The sequence below is a fragment of the Sphaeramia orbicularis genome, chromosome 9 (assembly GCF_902148855.1).
Source record: "Sphaeramia orbicularis chromosome 9, fSphaOr1.1, whole genome shotgun sequence".
In the NCBI taxonomy this organism is placed as follows: domain Eukaryota; kingdom Metazoa; phylum Chordata; class Actinopteri; order Kurtiformes; family Apogonidae; genus Sphaeramia; species Sphaeramia orbicularis.
Genome location: NC_043965.1, coordinates 48,354,594 through 48,373,661, shown reverse-complemented (window position 1 = coordinate 48,373,661; position 19,068 = coordinate 48,354,594). Strand labels below are relative to the sequence as shown.

General features: G+C 37.8%; 1 protein-coding gene across 4 annotated transcripts in view; it reads right to left on the bottom strand.

Moving 5' to 3' along the window:
• The window catches only part of LOC115425180 (rho guanine nucleotide exchange factor 28-like), a 105,405-nt gene that overhangs the window by 8,713 nt on the left and 77,624 nt on the right, over positions 1-19,068 (bottom strand). For all 4 annotated transcript variants that reach the window (XM_030142558.1, XM_030142559.1, XM_030142560.1 and 1 more), the window contains 16 exons: positions 18,937-18,994; positions 18,209-18,347; positions 17,359-17,486; positions 16,251-16,391; positions 14,666-14,916; positions 14,471-14,596; positions 13,137-13,254; positions 10,843-11,097; positions 10,635-10,711; positions 6,926-7,104; positions 6,028-6,125; positions 4,187-4,378; positions 2,667-2,798; positions 2,415-2,548; positions 2,280-2,327; positions 2,061-2,165 (listed from right to left, as the gene is read on the bottom strand). In XM_030142558.1, the coding sequence (XP_029998418.1) occupies positions 2,061-2,165; positions 2,280-2,327; positions 2,415-2,548; positions 2,667-2,798; positions 4,187-4,378; positions 6,028-6,125; positions 6,926-7,104; positions 10,635-10,711; positions 10,843-11,097; positions 13,137-13,254; positions 14,471-14,596; positions 14,666-14,916; positions 16,251-16,391; positions 17,359-17,486; positions 18,209-18,347; positions 18,937-18,994 (2,181 nt within the window). The remainder of the gene's footprint in view (positions 1-2,060; positions 2,166-2,279; positions 2,328-2,414; positions 2,549-2,666; positions 2,799-4,186; positions 4,379-6,027; positions 6,126-6,925; positions 7,105-10,634; positions 10,712-10,842; positions 11,098-13,136; positions 13,255-14,470; positions 14,597-14,665; positions 14,917-16,250; positions 16,392-17,358; positions 17,487-18,208; positions 18,348-18,936; positions 18,995-19,068) is intronic.

Genomic DNA, 19,068 nt, shown 5'->3' with positions numbered 1-19,068 from the left:
GCACATATGTCACATGATCACATGGTTTTCTGTTTACGACGCCATATTGGTAGGCAAGCTTTCCTTGGACTCAGTGTTAAACGATGGACCTGCTAAACTCCTGTGTGCCATTTATTACTAAGCTTTCACCAAGTATAAGTTCAGCAGAAAGACCGCTCAGTTCCATTGGTGGCAGCGGTGGTTCTGTTCTGCTAACCGCTGTTTATAGTTATTATTGCAGTTAGCGTAGCTTCTCAGTATAGTTAGCCTGCATGTCTGTTAGTGGCATGGAAAAAAAGAATTGTCATCATGTGGTACGGTGATGAAGACCCCTTTAAACCTACCAGGAGGGCTTCCCCTGGACTATCACCCTATAGAGACAGAGTGATTGTGGATCTACCTGCCCCCTTTGCCGGTGATGGCAGCCAGAGTTTCCTCAGCTGGAAGTGGCAGTCGGAGCTACGGCGGGCGACACCGGTGAGTTCAGTTGGAGCTGGTCACAATACTCCCCACCCGTCTGTGCAAGTCTGCTTTTCTACTATGGGACAGCCTTCCTGATGCGGTCAAGTCAAATTATGCAGCCGTGAAAGAGAAGATGAGATCGGCTTTTGGACAGAGACAGCTAATGGACCGTTTTAGAGTTAACATACTGGCTCGTTCACGAGTTCCGGAGGAGAGCCTGGAGGTGTACGGGCTGATGTGAACTGGCTAGTAGCTGGTACTCATGTTTTTGCCTCCAAGTTGCCCGCGCATCACTGTTGTTCGTAAACATTGAAACTCGTCTATGGTGCCTTTATCACAAGCAGACATACTCACAAATAACAAAACACGCAAACACGAGTCCAAAGAAAAACATGATATAAAGCAACAGTTCTGACTTTCTGGATCCAGGCATGCCTACCAATATGGCGGTGTAAACAACAATCACATGACCAGTGACGTCAGCTGCAAGTCCTCAATACAAGAGATAGGACAGACTTAAGGACCTCCCAAAGGAGCCTTAAGGACCACCCACAGGAGTAAACATCACATCCACAAAAGAATCAAGACCTTCCTCAGAAATGGAATGTCACAACATCATCTAAACCAGGGGTGAACACACTTTTAAAATGACCAAGACAAAATTATAGACCTCCTCTATACTGTATACTGTATATATAGATGTTTCCCTCTTCCAACACACCTGACGGTCATTATCAGGCTTCTGCAGAGCTTGATGACAGGCTTATCATTTGAATCCGGTGTGTTGGAAGAGGGAGACGTCTAAAACATCCAGGGTAGTAGCCCTCAAGGACCAGGGTTGGTGACCCCTGGTGTAATGGTAGGAATACTGATCAACCAGGCTCTGGACCAGAGGTGTCCGATCCTGGTCCTTGTGAGATACGACCCTGCATGTTTTAGATGTATCCCTCTTCCAACACACCTGATTCAAATGGTAAGCCTATCATCAAGCTCTGCAGAAGCCTGATAACGACCGTCAGGTGCGCTGGAAGAGGGAAACATCTAAAACATGCAGGACAGTGGTGCTCGAGGACCAGGATTGGACACCCCTGCTCTGGACCCTCCAGACACAGGTGTTTTATACCTCAATCACTTGAGACACACCCACACCACTCAGGTGATCCTCATTTCACTAATTGTAAGACTATTGGCACCAACTGGGTGGACCGCCACTGAATTAGACCATTACATTTAAAAGGGGGTGAATAATTATGCAAACAGTTATTTTTCTTTATACACTTTGTGTCATTGACATTACTTTGTAGAAATCTGTTTTCAATTGTCATAAGAGTTTTTTTCCAATAAATTTTTGCGTGAAAAAAGCTAAATTGTATTGATCATGAATGATTTATGAAAGCAATAAAAAGGTAAAACGGGTGAAGGGGGTGAATACTTATGATAGGCACTGTATATCATGAGTGTCAGTTTCACCCAGCTGCTTTCATACAGGTGAATGGAGTCAATTATCATCATCACTCAGCAGAATAATCATGACTATTATAAATAACTGGAGATTATGTAATACTTGTCAAATGACTAGTTAGAATTTTTTTTTTTCATGAATATTATTGATCTTGTACCGTATTGTTTTGGAGTGATGTGAGGGTCCGGAGCTGAGGCAGCTCTGTCTCTTGAAGAAGAAGCTTCTGAACTTCGTAGCAGCTGTCCTGCAGGTTCACCGTTGCCTGCAAACACAGAGAACAGAGCTTAGAACTAATCAGACTACATCAGATTACAACCTACATGCTTTAACTCATACAGTCAGCCATTGAGACTGAATTCTGGGGGGGTTTGCTCACCTGCAGACTATACAGAAGCTGAGTCAGACTCTGGACACTCTCTGCCACCTACAAAACACTGTGTTATTAATGAGGAACACAATTTTACACATTTCCATCGATAAACATGGCCCACAGTGGACTTCAGCACTGAACCTTTAACAGTGTCCCTTTGGTGTCTCCTCTTCTGAGCTCTGCCGCAGAACTCCATGAAACACCATCCAGCCCTGTCAGCTCACTGTCTGATCCCAGAGAGGTGGAGCTCATACTGAGCGTGCTCAGATAATCTGCTGCAGAAGCCAGGAGAAACGGGGAAAAAAAGGGTCATGGTAAGGTATGATGGTCATGTGGGCAGCAAAGAACAGTCATCACAGAAGTGTCTTCGCTGTTTGCCTCGACACGACTCACGTTCAGACGGAGACTCGTGGACGCTGCTGCCGTGACTGTTGTAGCTGCAGCACTCTGGTCGTCTCACCGGAGAACACTGGCTTTGAACTGAAACAGCATCACGAGACTGCAGAATGCTGATCAGGTTCTCCGCTGCAGTAGACGTGAAAGGACAAAACATTTCACAAAACAATAATAAGAACAGAAAACTAGAGTACAGCTTTGTTCTTCGTTGCCAGCGCCAGTTTCTGAGGCAGCAACAGATACCTGAACGTACACAACATTTGCCAAATTCCCAGGTACACCACTAGAACTGTGTGATGTACTGCATCCCACAACACTTTGTCTTCTTCTTCCTCTTTTTTGAGTAACAGTGGATGGTGCTACATCATTGCTACCCTCTATCCAAGACAGAGTTCCCTACTGTATAGATTAAGTAAGGACTGGAGTTTTGGAAATTTAGGCAGAAACAGATCCTCAAAAAATAGCGTAAAGTATGGAAGTTGTATGCATATAGACATAAAAATGACTTACTTTGCAGACTCACAAGCAACAACACCAGCAACTGATGTAAACAATTTGACATCTAGGAACTGATGTACTGTTATAAATTACTATTTTACGTATGTGTTTTACATGGTGATGTCAAAAATGTACACTTATATGAGCTGCACTACAGTAATTTCCAGATATTGCATATCGCACCGTGTACCTAGAGGTGGTACACAGTATGTAGTATGTCTGCAGAACATCCTGTCAAGTTGTGATTCCGATCATATTATGTTGTATCATACTGTAGCATAAATCGTAGTCCTTTCATTTACAGGGTGGGGAAGCAAAATTTACAATATTTTGAGGCAGGGATTGAAAGACAGTGTATGACCAATTAGTTTATTGAAAGTCATAAGAATCTATTTGCCACAAGAAAATGTACATAATAGAAAATGTTTTTATTCTGTGTCCTCCTTCTTTCTCAATAACTGCCTTCACACGCTTCCTGAAACTTGCGCAAGTGTTCCTCAAATATTCAGGTGACAACTTCTCCCATTCTTCTTTAATAGTATCTTCCAGACTTTCTCGTAATAGTTTTGCTCATAGTCATTCTCTTCTTTACATTATAAACAGTCTTTATGGACACTCCAACTATTTTTGAAATCTCCTTTGGTGTGACGAGTGCATTCAGCAAATCACACACTCTTTGACGTTTTCTTTCCTGATTACTCATATGGGCAAAAGTTTCTGAAAATGTATGGATAATAGTGTTAGGTATGATTATGACATCAATATATGTTTGGTTTCAAAACAATTGACGTAGTGCCTGCTGAGAAAAAACAACTAAATGTTCATTGTAAATTTTGCTTCCCCACCCTGTAAAGTTAAATTTTTTTTCCTACAAAGGTGTCTGTAAATGTCTGGTATATTTACAGTGTAACTATGTTAGAGTTTTTTATTTTCTCCTCCATTTTTTTGTATCATTGACAGTTATTCTTGTGTATTTATATTCTCTAACTGCCTGCAGTGATGTCCTACAGCTGTCTGACCTTCTCTGAGTGCAGCTGTGAGCAGTGAGGAGGCCTGTCGTGGCATCTCAGTGTCAGTGTCTGCTTGCACCAGCAGATGGCGGTGTGGTACAGGTTCTGGAGAGCCAAGTGTCAGATCAGTGAGCTCCGCGTACAGATGTAACTTCTCCTCCAGGCTGTTGCAGATGAGCTGGTCTTGACCCAACAACGTCTCTGCAGCAAAAACAAACATTACTACTATAGCTTGTTGTGGTTTATTTATTTATTTATTTTTTTATCAATGACTTTAGTTAGTTTAAAATAACAAAGGACATGTTGTGGTATCCTATCTGTTTTGCCCAGTTTGGATTTATTTTAAAATAGGTGTGTCTGGCTCAGTAAAATGCATAATTATGTCTAGAAAATCCTTTTGGACCATGTTCAGTGATGCATGACTCAGTTCCTGAAGTAAAACAGTAATATCAAGCATCTCCAAAATGGATCCTTTTAGCCTGATAATGTCTGTAATAACAAGAAATGTACCATGACCATGTATTGCAACAAAAAGTAGATGTTATATTTATTAAGCAACAAAACTGTATTCTTTCCATATTTATTTAAGACATGTTTAGGTGATCAGCTGGGATGTTCCATTAGCTTCTGCATGGAATATATAATTTTTAAACCTTCTAAGTTTGCCTTCAAATTGAACATCTTGCCCTCCTCGTAGATTCTAAAGCTTGATATATTTGATGTATGAATATAGTGTGTTTAAGATATTTCAAGTAATAGAATCTACAAGGTGGCCAATCTACAAGGCCTATTGATTTTACTGTATTTTCCAACATGATATTCAAATGAGTTCAGGTCAAAGGTCATGTTTGGTTATTACATGGAGCTGGATAAGTATTAAAGGCTCAATTTCAGTATTATATGCATGAATGAGATAGAAGTTGATAAGATTGTGTCAGAGCTTTGATGTGATTTTTAGGAAATATTGCTGGTCCAAGGTGATGTCAAATGGGGGTGAGTTCAGCATCTGGAGGTTTAGATAGTTGGAGAAGATCCATATATGGCATCAGAAGACGGATCCTTCTAGGAATCAAACATTCAACTATTTCTGAGTAAGTCTATGAAAGTGGGCCAAGTAGGTACAGAAAGGAGACAAACGCTTTAATTTTTTAGTTACTATTAATTAGAAAAGGACTGACAACAGCTAGTATGATCAGTCAAAAACCTACGCTTTTAAGGGTTATTTTAAGCTTTTTTTTTTTTTAGCTCCCACGAAAACACAATTCATGAAACTCTGGAAATCTGTGCTATGCTTTTTGTGTATCTCTCTCTATCGTCATCCTCACAAAAAATGTATAAAATTATAAAAATGCACAAAACTACGGATGTGTGATCCTATGATTCCTTGTTATAAGACTAATGTTAGGTCACATCCTTTACAAATGCATCTGCTGTTAATAACCATGTTTTCAGCAGCAGAAGTCAAAGGAATGAAAATAGTGCTGTGATTTGATTTACATTTAAAAACAATAAAAAGACATTTTTTATGTTACTGGTAAGAAATGGCAGAGACAACACAGTGTTTAATAGTACTGATTTTATATAAACAGTTTACATGTAACTCACAAAAGTTGGAAGACCTGTAGGAACTGTTTCCATCAACTTTAATGGATTTATTTACTTTCAGTGCAGCAAAAATGCTGCAGGTAAGTAGCATAACTCTATTATAATGATGAGGCAAAGGCAATAAAACCAGAAAAATAAACAAACTGAATAGAGAGATTTTTATACCTTTTAAAAGTGCACATCTTTCCTTTAGAGAAGGATAGGATGGAGACCATGCACATTTATCTTCTTGTCTATTTTCTTACCTTGGAACTTAGTGATCTTCTGAATTCTGGCTTCAGCTGCCCGCCTTGCCTCCTCAGATTCAGCACTCCGCTCTTCCTCCTCCTCTTCCTCAGGACAACTGCAGAATGTCAAATGTCATATCAATGAGTACCACACAGATGTGCACACATAAACCATAAAAAAAAAGAAATACATATACATATATATATATATATATATATATATATATATATATATATATATATATATATATATAATAAAAAAGAGGAAAAAAGGCAAAAAATTTACTAAAATGAAGTTTTTTTTTTTTTAAAAACCCAAGTGGAACAAAATTTAAGAAAAAATAATAAAATACACAACCCATGGAACAAAAACAGATACAATAATAAATCAAATGAAGAAAATGTACAAAATAATAACATGGAGAAAATGAACAAAAAGAGTCAAAATAATAAATCCAATGAACAAAATGAAAAATAAAAAAGCAACAAGAACAAAATAAACCACAAACTGAACAAAATTTACGAAATAAAAATAAAATAGGCAACAAAATGAACAACAAATAAAATGATACATAAAATGAATAAAAACTACATTTCTTTTATGTACAATTCATCATATATTTTGAAGAAAAAGTCTCTTTTCCTTCAGTTTTCTCTGTTTTGATATAATAACCTTTGCATTTACTTGGAGCTTTTATGAACATCTGCATGAATACAGGAAAATAGCAGATTTTTATTGGAAAAATGCCAAATACTGAGGTTAATATTATAATAAATGGGGATAAATCACTTAAGAAAGATTAAATAGAGAGAAAAATCCATTTGGGAACTGACACAAATGTAGCCCTGGGTCTTTATGGTTTAAGGAGGTATATAAACATATAAACAAAGATGCAAAACAGAATAACAACCAAACCTCTCCACTGCTTGTCGTATGTGTCTCATCCATGCATTCCTCTCTTCTCTGCTGGTTGTGTGAACTTCATACATCTCTGGTCCGACTGAAGAGGCAGAGATGAGGAACATCCCTCGTTCCTCATTGGCTACTTCTCGAACAATGAGCTTCTGCAGAGGTATGACCGGAGGTTTCTGGTCCTGAAGGAGCGGATAAAGTCCTTAAGTACACTGTGTGCACAATTATTAGGCAACTTCTATTTTTGAGGATTCATTTTATTATTTAAGAACTACAGCACTCTCACTCACTCCAAAATATCCATAAAGCTCATACCTGAATATCTTAGAAAGTAAAAGTGAGGTTTTGTCTTTCTTAAGAGAATATCTCAGGGTGCAACTATTATTTGGCAAGTATCATGTGCAGAATTATTAGGCAACTAAATGAAAAACGAATATTTTCCCATCTCACTTGTTTATTTTCATTTGTTAAAATGAAAATAATGAATAAATAACTCAAAACTTACAACAAAAATAAAATCTCTGACTAATATAGCCAGCCTTCCTTTCAATAACAGTCATAAACCTTCCATTCACTGAGTGTCAGTTTCTTGACTTGTTGACAATCAACTTTTTGTGCATCAACATCCACATCCTCTTAGACACTGTTCAGAGGTGGACTGTTCTTCACCATAAATCTCCTGTTTAAGAAGGAAGGACACGTTCTCAGCAGGATTTAGGTCAGGTGAGGAAGGTGGTCATATCATTCTTCTTCTTTTTTACAGACTTTACTGGTTAGACACACAGTGGAGTACTTCGACACGTGCTGGAACATCATCCTACATAAAAATCATGAAAAAAAAAAAGCCTTTCTTGAAAGACACAGACTTTTTCCTTTACCACTGCTCGATGAATGTGTCTTCTAAAAACTGGAAATGGGTTTGGGAGTTGATTTTGAGTCCATCTTCAACCCAAACAGGTCCAACTAGCTCATCTTTCATAATCCCAGCCCATACCAGAACCCCACCTCCACCTCAGCGTCTGAGTGGAAGTGGAGTTCTGTGATGTTACTGATGCAGCCGTGGGTCCAACTGTCTGGTCCATCAACAGATCCTCTGACCTCATTTGTCCATAAAACCTACAAATATATGTCTTCAGATAGTTCTTGGCCCAGTCCTGATCTTTCAACGTATGTGTCTTGTTCAGTATTGGTCTGATTTCAGTCTTTTTCACTTTGACTTTGTCTCTGAGACCTGAGCATCTTCTACTTCTGGACATTGTAGGTAGGTTTTTGCTCTAGGACAGGGGTGTCAAACTCATTTTGGTTCAGGGGCCACATTCAGCCCAACTGGATCTCAAGCGGGCCAGACCAGTAAAATAATGACTTAATAACTTATAAATAATGACAAATCCAAGTTTTTCTTTTTGTTTTAGTACAAAAAACCCCCAGTTAAATTATGAAAATATTTACATTTTACAAAAAAGATGTGAATAACCTGAAAAAACAGAAATTTCATTTGAAAAAATTAGTGTAATTTGAACAATATTATGCCTCAACTTATTATTTATACATGTGCATTTACACACAGTGTTACATAAACATTTGGTAACAGGCAGAATATTGATAAAATTTTGGAGTTTGGAACTAAAATTTGAACAATTTCTACAATGTTACATCTCTTATTATTAACACAACTACAGATCACAGTGGATCCATAAATGCACCAAACATTTAGTAACAGGCAGAATATTATTCAAATTACACATTTCGGGTTGTTCATCTTTGTTTTTATTTATGTATTTATCTGCATTCTATTGTGAAAGAATAGTTTTGTAAATGTAAATATTTTAACAGTGTAATTTTCTTCACTCAATTTTTTTTCCACATAATTTTTCTCAAAGAATATTTGTAGTTGTCATTATTTATGGGTTATTGTGTTGTTATTTTTACTGGAGATCACATTGGTCTGTATGTGGAACCTGAACCAAAATGATTGTTGACAACCATGACTGTTCAAGTTAATTTTTGCACTTTCATCCCACGGGCCAGAATGGAACCTTTGGCGGGCCAGATTTGGGCCACATGTTTGACAACTGTGCTCTAGGACATAGTGGTTCTGCAGGTCAGTGTGTTCCTCTTGATTCTTTTTTAATCTTTTGCTGTTAATTTGTGTGTTTTCTTCTCGTTGCATATTCTGTGACCCTGTTGAATATTTGCTATAAAACATGTGATCATCTTGTCGTCATGCTTCAATGGTTAAGCTGTTCCAAGATCGTTTCATCTGTCTGAGGAGAATTTTACAATTTTTGACTTTTCACCGTTAGTTAAATCTCTTTTTTTGATCTATTTTACCTGAAGTAAAGAAGCTGCCTAATAATTCTGCACACCTTAATATAGGGTGTTAAAATTTTAGGCCATACTCTCTCTTGTTATACAAATATATATCGCCTGTAAATGACTAATTCCAACAAGAAATGCAATTTGTATAGTTTGGAGTTGGAAAACTTGGATAAATATGATGATATGGTCAAACTACTATTGCCTAATAATTGTGCACGTGGTGTAAGTTGGATAAAAAACATTACAAAACTATGCAAATAATGTTTGGAGCCAAACACAGGTCACTCCCGGACTCTGTTCAAAAGTTCTTTTCAAAAGCAGGTATGATTGTATGTGTTTGTATGTTTATGGGACAAAAAGCTGTTAAATGTTTAAAAAGAAGATGCATTTCTGTTATTGGAGTTAAATTATGGAAAGACATAAATATAAATTCAACGACGTGCAATTCATTAATGCTTTTCAGAACATTGGTTTGGAAGGATATTTTCGAGGGATACAAGCAGGAATGATTTCTGCTGTTTTGATTGGTGCCTAAAACTGATGTCGATTTGAATGTAGACAAGGCCTATATAAGCATTTAGCTTCAGCCTAAACCTATTCAAGAAATGTTTTGTGAAAGAGGGGGAGGCTATGATTTACGGGGAAAATTTAATTTAAAGATTCATAAAGTACGCACTACATTAAAAAGTTTCTGTGTCACCATTTGTGGAGTAAAACTGCGGAACAAATTGTGTGTGGAGATAAAACAAATATCAAACATAATTCAGTTTAAAAAGAAGATATAAAGAATTGATTCTTGAGAGGTCCAGTATTTAATAATGACAATGAGGCCTGTTTGTTTATTAATGATGTTGTACTGATAAATATGCTGTAATTATTGAAGAAAATGGTTGATTTGTTGAGTCTGTTTGTATGACTACACTGCCATGAACATTTTGTTGTGAATAATTCAGTTAATGCATTATGAATTGTTGTGGTTCAGTGCGAAAATCAGGGAAATAGTATTGTTTGATTGTTGTATTAAATTAATGATCAAGGTGTAAAAGCACTGAGGGGTAGGATTAAATAAGTTCATACTTCTTCCTACTCCTTTTCGACCATGCAATATTCAGACTTGTATGTGCTTGAAGATAGATTCTGTCCATTTAAATGTTATTTTGTTTATGTCTTAATTTGCTTTGTTTGGTTTTATTTTTCTTGGCATGTTCGAAATAAATAAATAAATGAAAAATGAAATGAAATGAATTTCATTCTCAACATAATTCACAGTCAGTTGACTTAAAATGAGCCTGATTGTTTGTATCTTCTGTATTATGGATGATGACTGAATAAACATAAACCTGAACCTAAAACCTGAGGTGGACTGTGACTTTGTTAATAGGTTGAGTCTTACCACAGCTGCAAATATGAAGCGCTGGTCTTTCTCTTGTAGGAAAACTAAAACATCTGTGAGGAGGAGAACTAATGTATCTGAAATGAAGTAGGAGAGAGACAGATGAAGATAGTTGTGTCTTAAACTCCAGGGTTAGAGTGTCACAGATGCTGTCATACACACATACAGGTACAGGAAAGACCCTAAATGACTGACTGAAGACTCAGACCTTTTAGGCGTCCTGTGGCGGTCTTCCAGTAGACCAGGCCTTTGTGTTGCAGAGCTCTGTGTTTGCTGTGCAGGTCCTGCTTGCGGAACACCTTCCCGTTTTTCAGCTTAGCGAAGCTCTTGTTTTCCAGCCGGGTCAGCACTTCCTGTAGCTCCTGACACCTCTCGTATTTACTTACAGTCATGTCCACTGTTGTAATGATGTCGCGGATCTGGGCCAGAGCACACGACAAGTGGCAGTGTTCCTGGGTTCCCTCTGTAGAAGAACATGTGTGGTTTTACTAAGAGGCATTAACTGCTCACAAGCCATGAAACGCAAATATCATCTTGAAATTAGTGCTGTCAAATGAATAAAATTTTTAATCAGATTAACAGGGTTGCTGTGGATTAATTTCGATTGATCACGATTAAATATCATTCATTTTTGATGTATATTAATTGCATTTCATTTTGCATGAGCAAACAGACTCAAGAAAGAAGGGAATATATATGCACTGAACGTGTTCATTAAACACCTTCAACAGTTTTAACAAAACAACTGTAAACAACTGTTCCGTCTTGGGTTTTTTTTTGTCCTCATATTTCCATCCAGAGGGCCAACGTGTTGTTTAGTGTCTTCCATCTTTATGGGTTGGTTCTGCTGCCTGTCACAACTGGATCAACTGACCATTTGCGCATGCTGCAACGGTAACTCTACTTGCACAAACTGACCCAAATGTGTCGGCAGAGGCGTTCAGAGTCATTCTGCACTGCAGATGGGTTAATGGAGTTAAAATTTTTAATCAGATTAAGGAAGGAGACTGGTTTCAGCTACATTTCTGTCTGTGTTGGACTATGGTGATGTCTTGTACATGCATGCCTCCACCCATAGTTTATGGTCACTGGACAGTGTGTATCATGGAGCTCTGAGGTTCATCAGCAATTTTAAATCTCTTACCCATCATTGTCTGCTTTATGATCGTGTAGGATGGTCTTCTTTGTCGGCTCGCAGACTTAGTCACTGGCGTATTTTAATTTACAAGTCTATTCTAGGTCTGCTCCCATCCTACCTTCAGACCTACATCAGTCGGAGAACCACAGACTCTTATAATCTGCGTTCTCAGGATCTTTTCTTGTTTTCTGTTCTTAAAGTTAGAACTGAACAGGGGAAAAAGGCCTTCAGGTATGCGGCCCCATTCACCTGGAATGAACTACAAAAAGACCTGAAACTGAAGGATTTGGTTTCATTGGACACTTTTAAGAGGATGCTGTGTGACTTAGAGAGGGATATATCTGGCTGCAGATGTTTTACCTGACGCACTTTTGTCTACATTTCATGAGCACTTTTTGAGTTGACTTTGGAAGGTTTGACTTGTCTATGTGCTTTTTATGTATTCGTTTTATGTATGGAAGTCTGTCTGTAACTATTTAATGTACTGCTGTCCGTCTTGGCCAGGACACTCTTGAAAAAGAGATTCTTACTCTCAATGAAGTTTTCCTGGTTAAATAAAGGTAAAATAAAAAAAATAAAAATAAAAATCATGTTGATGGATTAATCCGCATTAACGCATTCATTTTGACAGCCCTACTTGAAACAGTTAAATTGTTAAAAATGACAATTCCACAGTGTACATCCACATCTGTTGATTAGATTAAGTCTAATTAATGTATTACACTAAAAGCATCATTTGGTGAGATTGGAGTTTTCCTGGTGTTGACATTTCTGCAGCATGGCATTCAATAATGGACAGTAAGGAGTTTTACAGAACATTATGGTCTCAGTCTGATCTAACCTTTGACCTTGTGGATAATATAAAATGTCATCACACCATCATTCAACTGTCGGACATCTGTATGACAGTTTTCCATAATTCGGATATGAATTCTTAAAATATGGCTAAAAAAGATGTTTTGTCAGGTCAGTGACCTTGACCTTCAACCTGTGACCAGCAAATTTTCACTAGTTCACTCCTGAGTCTTAATAAGGAAGAATGAATGAGACGGACACATAAAAAATCCACAGAGAATCATCTGATACAATAGATCATGGTAAAATAAATACCTACAATTATAATAAAGCATGCAACTAATAAGAAAACACCCATTTCATTATCTTATTTTACAAAAACTAGTCTTATACTAATAAGTTTTTGTGGGTAACACGGTAACTAATTGTGTTGCCACCACACAGCAGATGCTTAACATAAAAAGTACCAATGAACCAGACTTCTACTGCTACAGCCCAAAATATTGCATATATTATTTGTATGTAAAATAATTGCAATATTTGTTTGTGACAGAGTCAAGGTGACCTACCCTGAGTGTACTGTAATATCCTTTCCAGCAGCACCGGATACTTGGTGATGCGCTGAGTGATCAGTAAAATAAACTCTGGCACCCCTCGCCGTCTCACCAGGGTGTTGTTGCTCTGTTGCTGTAAGTGTTGGATGGAATTATTTATGGTTAATATCATAGTGTTCAGTAAATAATTTCAGAGAATGAGATACTGTGGGTGGAGAAAGTCAAAGGGCAGCACTTGCCCCTCATAACCAGTAATGACATACCAGTGAGCACTTAAAGCACAGGTGTCAAATATGTGGCCCACAGGCCAAAACTGGCCCGCAAAAGGGTGGGATGAATTTGTGAAATGCAAAAATTACACTAGTAACAATCAAGGATTTTAAAATCATTGAAGTTCAGGTTCCACATGCACACCAATGTGATCTAAAGTGGGTCAGACAAGTAAAGTACCATCATAATAACCTATAAATAATGACGACTACTAATTTTTCTCTTGGTTTTACTGCAAAAAAAGTAAAATTATAAGACAATTTTTACATTTACAAACTATCCTTTCACACAAAATGTAAATAACCTGAACAAATATGAACAACCTGAAATGTCTTAAAAGAAATACATAAAATTTGACAAATATTCTGCCTGTTACAAAATGTTGTGCATATTTGTAGATCCACCAAACATTTTTGATCCATTTAAAAAGTTACACCATCTGTTTCAAATGCTGAAAATATACAACATGGAAACACAGCATAAAAATCACAAATCTTCATTAAAAGGTGCCTCAGTTACAGCTCCGTTGTCAAGGCAGTTGATGAGCTACAGAGGAAGCAGTTGTTGTCTCTAATAACAGTGCTAATGCTAAGTTACACAGCTGAGCTGAAACCTTCAGTGCTACAACAATTGGCACAAAGCTGAAGCAAAAACAAACTGAACAATTACTGTTAAGTTAAAGGTTCAATATGTCAGATTTCACCAAGCTTGTTTTCTTACAAAATTTTCATGTTATAGTTTATTTGGTGCTGGGAAGTGTTTGTTTGTTGATGTTGGCTAACTCCATTTCTAAGCAAACAATAGTGATGCACACCACTGTAGAGAGAGAAGAAGACACCGATGAACTCAGAAACAAGGAGAAGGAGTTTGTGGAAAAACCATCCTGAGTCCTCTACAAATATTCACCTATGCTTCCACCATACAGTCTGTTAGAAGTGAGCTACTATTAACTAATTACAACTCCCAGCACCAAATACTGGCCAATATATTTTAAAGGATCTGTGAGAACCCTGTGGCCATGAGAACAAACTGTGGTTGAACTGGGATGTTTGGCTCTTGTGTGACTTTGTTGAACTTACTTTGACAAAGTTTTGGACTTTCTTGTTCTGTTGTTGCAGCTCTTTGAAAACATTGACGGCCTCTGTGTGGTGACTGCAAAACTCTCCGTACACCTGCTTCATCTTCTCAGCATTTTCATCTGAGAACTGAGGAAGATGCCATCAGATACTGACCATGGATGTTTTTCTCTGTGCATTTGTGCATCTTTTACTGACCTGCTGAAGCAGTATGTCCCCGATCTGATGGATGAGGTAATTTCGAGGGTCATCGGGTTGAGTTGTGGCTTGTCTTCGTTCTTGCAGTGCTCCAAACAGATTCCTGTGGAAGAGAAGCAAGGGGTCCAGGCAGGGGAATATCCGGGCCACACAGTCCAGGTCCAGCTGCAGCTCCTCCAGCATCCCTCTGCGGAACACTTCTGACATGACGGTCAGCGTCTGGATGTGATGCAGCTCGGTCTGCATCAGCTCTGTATAGGGCCATCACAAGTGGATTATGTACTAACATATGGGCCCAATCCCAGTTCACCCCTTTGCCCTCCCCCTTACCCCTACCCCTTGGCACTACCCCTTGAAATGGAGTTGCATGGGGTAGGGGATGAAACATTCCCCTATGAAGTGGGACAACCCTGCGAGACCTGTTGCGTCATCAGCAGTCATTGATGCTGCTATAAACAGATGCAACAACTTTGTTTCTGAAAGAATTCCCCATGCTGTCAGCAGCTGTAACCACCTCAGTTCCATAGGCTTTGGTCATCTTTTTGTGGCTATTAACTGCAAACTGCAGAAATGCGATCTATAACACTGGTCAACAACAAATTTATTGTTTAAGTTTTTTGAGCTGATTTAGGATCATTTTGGTGTGCTGAATCCAAAAATCACATTAATTTTGCTCAATCAGGTCAACTTTCTGAACTATGCTACATATTGGCTTTTTAACATTTTTGCTTACATTTATGGGCATTTTCACATCATATGATACAAAATTCTTTCATATTTCTTGCAATAAACGAGTTCTGAAGATTTTACTTTTGCCAATTTATGATTAATGTTTTTTTTAATATTACAGGTGAATGAAATGGCTTCGACTAGAAGATCTTGCAAAAATAAGCCTGAATACACCACTGTACCTAACAGGAATCAAGTCACAAGTTTCATAAAGTGTGCTTACCAATCTTATTTTGGTATTAATTATTATATTTTGTGAGAAGATCAAATTTTACAAAATCAAATTAGCAAAAAAAACCTGACCGGATTGAGAAAAACAGATGTCATTTTTGGATTTAGCGGTGCAAAATGGTCCTAATTCAGTTGAAAAAACCTAGACAACTTGCAAAAAACCTTATTTTGTAACCCAGTGTAATACACTGAAACGGCATTAAACGGTCGATCAAATGATTAAGTTGTTTATGAAGAAAATATGTATGCATGTGTGTTTCTTTTCTCACTCTGATGCACTTATTTACAGTGTTTACCTCCATCTTGCCGATATGCAGATTCGTACAAAATTATGGGAAATTTCTCCTACCCCTCCTTTTGTAGTGTGGTCCTGAAAAATCTCCATTTCAAGGGCCAAACAGCCCTCCCCCTTAGCCCTTCCCCTCTGACTCATCGAGAATCGGGACATCCCTACCCCTTCACGTGAAGACACAAAATGGAGGGGGACGGGTAAGGGGAGAACTGGGATTGGGCCATGTAGTGTTAGTTTAGTCAGCAGAGGCAATTCCTTTACTACAAATAGCCTCTCAGTGGAACAATGAAATGAGAATAAGCAAACCTTATGGACCCTGGCAGATCATCTCACCATAAATAACATCCTGCCGTTTGATGGTATATCTGTCGTGCTTCCTGCAGAACTCAGGACTAACTGCCAGACTCCAGGACTCGGCGTCTAGTCCCAGCAGGTCGGCTGATAGGTCACTCATTAGAGGAGCCTCAATAGCATCTGCAGCAGAATTAAACAGACATAATGAAAACCCAGACTAAACAAAGACTGGATCAGACATCACTGAACAGCAGGTAAAATCAACCTTGTTTTGCCTTTGATTTGATCCTTAATTTTAATTCGACTTAAAATTTTCAGAGTGGATCTTTGGCTAATTCAGCTGATTCAGTCTATGAACATATATTTTGTGTTTTTTTAAGAAGGTTTGAAAAAAAAATCCTACTCCTTGGAGTTCATATTTTCACATGTAACTGTTTTGGTGTGTTGTGAATGTCTTGGTGTAATTTCATAATAGTTCACTGGCTATTAATGCATACTTTGAGTCAGCTCCAGGTTCATTGCAGAGTTTGGCTGTGGGTTCAGCATTGTTTAATGATTCACAGTGGTTCAATAAAATGGTTTTGCACAATAGGGAGCCTTCACTAAATAATGGTTTTATGCATTCTGTCATACGACCTTTTTCAACTTCTAAAATCTTAGAACTGAGTAAACTCAAACTAAAGTAAAAAACCTTTCCCCAAAATAAAAACACCACTAAACTGCACTCATAAACTCTGAAATTTGTTGCATTTTTTTCATAGGATCCACTCAAACAGTTTTATGCAAAAGACACATTTGTTTTTTGTGTGTTTTTAATGTCATATGTGATGTAAAGATATTTGGATCAACTGTACAAAGTCAAAACTATTATTTTTATTGATACTATTTATTTGATTACATAACATCAAAAATCATCTATAGAGATTAACATCACAAAACTCAAATATTAGAGGTCAGTTCCTCAAAATAAAAATAAAACTCATGCCCTCATACAAGTAAGTGAAGCTAAGATGAAATCAAGAAGTCTGAATGAAAGTGAAAATCTGAAAATAAAACTGAATCATGAAATTCAGAACTAGTATCTGCTGAAACAGAAATAGCAGAAAAACCTGTTTCTACTTGTTTATGTGAATTATCTTGTTCTTACCTCGTGTGATGATTGCTGGGTCAGTGGAAGGCGGAGCCGCTGCGATCAGCCCTTCATCAGCCAATGAACTACTTGGTAAAGGGGGCGGGGTGCACTCTCCATCCACTGCTGCTGTATCGCTCAGCCGTCTGCACATGAACATGAACAACATGAATCTTTGAGTTGGCATTCAATTTTCAGTGTTCCCAGTGAAATTCCTAGATACATTAAATAAAAAAAATCCATTACAGCTACAGCTGCTATCCATTACTTTTGTAATCCATTCATCTATTGATTATTTTCTTTGATTTGATAAAATGATTATTTGAATAGGTGGAAAAAAATAATAAAAATGTGACATTTGTCATTTTCAGATTTTTTCAGGTCAGTCTTCAACACATTTGGATCCATCTTACTAACTTGTTCCAACTGAACATGGAACTAACATCCAACTGAAACAAATACAGACTGATATTTGTAATGTCTGTGTTAAAGCTTCACAGTTTAAAGGAGTAAGTGATGGTTCCAATGGAGAAAAGTCAACATAGAGACGTTTTCTGCCTCTTTATCCTCATCTCTTCTGAGTTACGTTCTACAATGGAACCAATGTTTAGTGGCAGTGAAATTAAGGAAACAAAGTTTCAGTTCAGGGAAATTGTAATCTGATCTTTTTTTTTTTTTTTTTCAGTTTGAGTTGATTAATTTATAAATCGTTTCGGCTCTAAAATCCACTAATGAAGTCATTTTTGGTGAGCTGCCAGCACTGAATGCAGTCATTGTAAATGAATCTTAATCAAGATATAAATGAGTCTGATCTTTAAATGAAAATGTGGGTTAAATATGCTTATATGAGGCAGTATAGACACTGCACCTGGTATCTATGGAGACAGATAGGCTTTTGGAGAAAGGGGCCACTGTGTCTTTCTTCTCTCTTGGCTCTTTTGTTGGAAATGTGGAGGACGAAGAGGAAGAGGAGAACAGGGAGACTGGAGAGCTGTCTTTAAACGAGTCTGGAGGAGAGAAGAACACACTGGTGAGTCAAACATTCAGTTTATTCTAAGAATAGTCCCACATTTTCTGAATTAGTTAAATCAGAAGCTTTTTTCCATTCTGAAAAATAAAACCTTTGGCTGTGTGTTTACTGTTCAGATGCTGTGTTTATATGTGTGTAATCAATGATTCTAACAGTGACAGAATCCTAAAACTCTGTGGCTCTGGGTTTGTTTTCTTCATTGTTGAATACACATGCTGAAGTCGATAACAAAGGAGTCAGAACTTGCACGCTAAGACAAAGAATTTCTCATTAACAAATAAAAAGAAAGAACACTGACACACCTCATTCATGCACAGACACACACATAAACACAATCCAGGCCTGGACCCCCACTAAGAGCGATTAACATTTAACTTTTCTCACCAGGATGGAACAACAAGTTGATCACAGAGCGGGGGGCGAGTAGTAATGGTTTACTTAACCCGATTACAGGAGAAACAAGGGAGGACAGGTGAAACGAAATGAATCAGAGGCCGGGGACGAAGGGAGGACGCTGTAGGAGAGGGAGTGGGAGTGGGAGGAGGGGGGTGTAATTTCTGACTCACTCAGTGGCAGAGACAATGTCTTGCTTTTCATCAGCGGTGCATTCCGGTCCTGTGGCTTCTGAGGAAACACATAATCATATAAACATCGAGAGCTGTAAATCAAAGTGTTTGTTCTTTTGGTCTGAAAAATAA